This window comes from Chiloscyllium plagiosum, unplaced genomic scaffold (assembly GCF_004010195.1).
Source record: "Chiloscyllium plagiosum isolate BGI_BamShark_2017 unplaced genomic scaffold, ASM401019v2 scaf_59517, whole genome shotgun sequence".
NCBI lineage: Eukaryota > Metazoa > Chordata > Chondrichthyes > Orectolobiformes > Hemiscylliidae > Chiloscyllium > Chiloscyllium plagiosum.
The window spans coordinates 1-3,274 of NW_025197474.1; the positions used below are offsets into that span (position 1 = coordinate 1).

The 3,274-nt window shown below is 51.3% G+C and overlaps 1 protein-coding gene across 1 annotated transcript; it reads right to left on the reverse strand.

Annotated features, from left to right (window-relative positions):
* Window positions 1-6: 6 nt before the first annotated feature.
* On the reverse strand, window positions 7-3,065 carry LOC122545938 (actin filament-associated protein 1-like 2). Its single transcript, XM_043684802.1, has 2 exons — window positions 2,920-3,065; window positions 7-584 (listed from the first exon to the last, which is right to left on the reverse strand). The coding sequence occupies exons 1-2, from the start codon at window positions 3,023-3,025 to the stop codon at window positions 352-354; spliced, it is 339 nt and encodes a 112-aa protein (XP_043540737.1). The 5' UTR covers window positions 3,026-3,065; the 3' UTR covers window positions 7-351.
* Window positions 3,066-3,274: the final 209 nt, after the last annotated feature.

The following is a 3,274-nucleotide window of genomic DNA, read 5'->3' on the forward strand; positions in this document are numbered from 1 at the left end:
GGTTGGACTGAAGGGTCTGTTTTTGTGCTGTACATCTCTATGACTCTAATAGCCATCTGGATGCCTGTCTACCTCAGTGGTGAAACAGGCATCCAACTGAGCACCAAATGAGAGAGAAATTGTGAGCGTTAATATCCATGCATTAATGAGAGAGGGTGAGTCTGTGCAATGCAGAGTGATAAAAAGGAGCTATGGTTAGACCACAAATGCAGGAGACAGAAGGAAGTCAGGATATCAAGGCTGTTGGAGGAGACTTGGGCAGGGTGGAGAGTCTACTGTAGAGCAGTCTTACTGAGGCTCTGGCAAAGGGTAGATCAGAGTGAAGAAAGTTCCGACATTTCCAGGACCGTCTCAGGCCAGCGTGTGGGAACATACCAGCAGAGCTTGGTCTCTGATGAGAAATAACTGCTTTGTCCACTGTCCCAGCCACTTCTTCCGCCAGAGAAAGCCACAGATCCGTGGGTGGGGCGGAGGCCGTGTGGGCGAGTCTGTGGGCAGCATTCGAAGGGAGCCTGTGCGGTTGTTCCCGGAAACGTCATCCTCTCCGTAAGACTCATAGTGACTGCTGTCTGAGTCCGCGCACTCTGGAAGCACATTCATTTCGGACAGGTTCAAATGGGAATGCTCTATAAACACTGACGTGCTCCTCCCCCAGGGACCCCTGTCAATACAGACACACTCCCCTGGAGACCCCTGCAAATACAGACACACACCCCTGGAGACCCCTGTAAATACAGACACACTCCCCCAGGGACCCCTGTAAATACAGATACACTCCCCTGGAGACCCCTGTAAATACAGGCACACTCCCTGGAGACCCCTGCAAATAAAGACACACACCCCTGGAGACCCCTGTAAATACAGGCACACTCTCCCAGGGACCCCTGTAAATACAGATACACTCCCCTGGAGACCCCTGTAAATACAGGCACACTCTCCCAGGGACCCCTGTAAATACAGACACACTCCCCCAGGGACCCCTGTAAATACAGACACACTCCCAGGGACCCCTGTAAATACAGACACACTCTCCCAGGGACCCCTGTAAATACAGGCACACTCTCCCAGGGACCCCTGTAAATACAGACACACTCCCCTGGAGACCCCTGTAAATACAGACACACTCCCCCAGGGACCCCTGTAAATATAGACACACTCCCCTGGCGACCCCTGTAAATACAGACACACTCCCCCAGGGACCCCTGTAAATACAGACACACTCCCCCAGGGACCCCTGTAAATACAGACACACACCCCTGCAGACCCCTATAAATACAGACACACTCTCCCAGGGACCTCTGTAAATACAGACACACTCCCCTGCAGACCCCTATAAATACAGACACACTCCCCCAGGGACCCCTGTAAATACAGACACACTCCCCTGGAGACCCCTGTAAATACAGACACACTCTCCCAGGGACCCCTGTAAATACAGACACACTCTCCCAGGGACCCCTGTAAATACAGACACACTCCCCTGCAGACCCCTGTAAATACAGACACACTCCCCTGGCGACCCCTGTAAATACAGACACACTCCCCTGGAGACCCCTGTAAATACAGACACACTCTCCCAGGGACCCCTGTAAATACAGACACACTCCCCTGGAGACCCCTGTTAATACAGACACACTCTCCCAGGGACCCCTGTAAATACAGACACACTCTCCCAGGGACCCCTGTAAATACAGACACACTCCCTTGGAGACCCCTATAAATACAGACACACTCCCCCAGGGACCCCTGTAAATACAGACACACTCCCCTGGAGACCCCTGTAAATACAGATGTACTCCCCAGGGACCCCTGTAAATACAGACACACTCCCCCAGGGACCCCTGTAAATATAGACACACTCCCCTGGCGACCCTGTAAATACAGATACACTCCCCCAGGGACCCCTGTAAATACAGACACACTCCCCCAGGGACCCCTGTAAATACAGACACACTCCCCTGGAGACCCCTGTAAATACAGACACACTCCCCTGGAGACCCCTATAAATACAGACACACTCCCCCAGGGACCCCTGTAAATACAGACACACTCCCGTGGAGACCCCTGTAAATACAGACACACTCCCCTGGAAACCCCTGTAAATACAGACACACTCTGCCAGGGACCCCTGTAAATACAGACACACTCCCCTGGAGACCCCTATAAATGCAGACACACTCCCTGGAGACCCCTATAAACACAGACACACTCGCTGGAGACCCTGTAAATACAGACGTACTCCCCTGGAGATCCCTGTATATACAGACACACACCCCTGCAGACCCCTTTAAATACAGACGTACTCCCTGGAGACCACTGTAAATACAGACACACACCCCTGCACACCGCTGTAAATACAGACGTACTCCCTGGAGACATCTCTAAATACATACGTACTCCCTGGAGACCCCTGTAAGTACAGACACACTCCCCTGGAGACACCTTTAAATACAGATGTACTCCCTGAAGACACCTATAAATACAGACATACTCCCTGGAGACACCTGTAAATACAGACACACTCTCCTGGAGACCCCTGGAAATCCTGACGCATTCCCTGGAGACCCTGGGCACTCACTAAATCCAACTGTTCTGGGATGGTTTACCATTGGCCAGTCAGATGAAAGCAAATTGTCGTAGATGCTGGGGATTCGAAGCAGAGCCACTCAGAGAAACAGAACTTATTTTTCACATCTGATATGACTCCTTTTCATTACTGGTTCGAAGAAACCTTTGGGTTGGCAACATTACCTCTGCTACTCTTTTCATAGACACTGCCAGACCTGCTGAGATCCTCCAGCGCTTGTTGGCTTTATCACCATTGACCAGTTAGACTGTGAATCCAGAATCTCTGTGAACTGTCTTTCTGTTGTCGCACATACCTCAAGGATTGATGTTTGCATTTGTCAGTTCACATACCTGCAGTGCACTGCGTGAGGGGGTTGAGTGGTTCTGCGTCCTCGTAGGAGTCATCGGGGTGGACCTCATTGGTTTGGTGAGGGGCCGGTGGAGGAGTACTCTGCATCTGTTGGGAGGAAGATGTGGTTAGAGCTGTGGGAGCAATTGGAGCTCAACTCTGGACATTGAGACAGTATTTGCCAACATACAGGACATTGGTTAGGCCACTATTGAAAGATTGCGCGCAGTTCTGGGCTCCTTCCTATCGGAAAGATGTTGTGAAACTTGAAAGGGTTCAGAAAAGATGTTGCCAGGGTTGGAGAATTTGAGCTATAAGGAGAGGTTAAATAGGCTGGGGCTGTTTTCCCTGGAGCGT

What these genes read in the sequence shown, in the direction of transcription:
- LOC122545938 (XM_043684802.1), bottom strand. Translation starts at nt 3,025, where the DNA reads ATGCAGAGTACTCCTCCACCGGCCCCTCACCAAACCAATGAGGTCCAC. An exon ending in CCTCACGCAGTGCACTGCAG is followed by an intron (nt 585 to 2,919) that starts GTATGTGAACTG and finishes ATGTGCTTCCAG; the next exon opens with AGTGCGCGGACTCAGACAGC.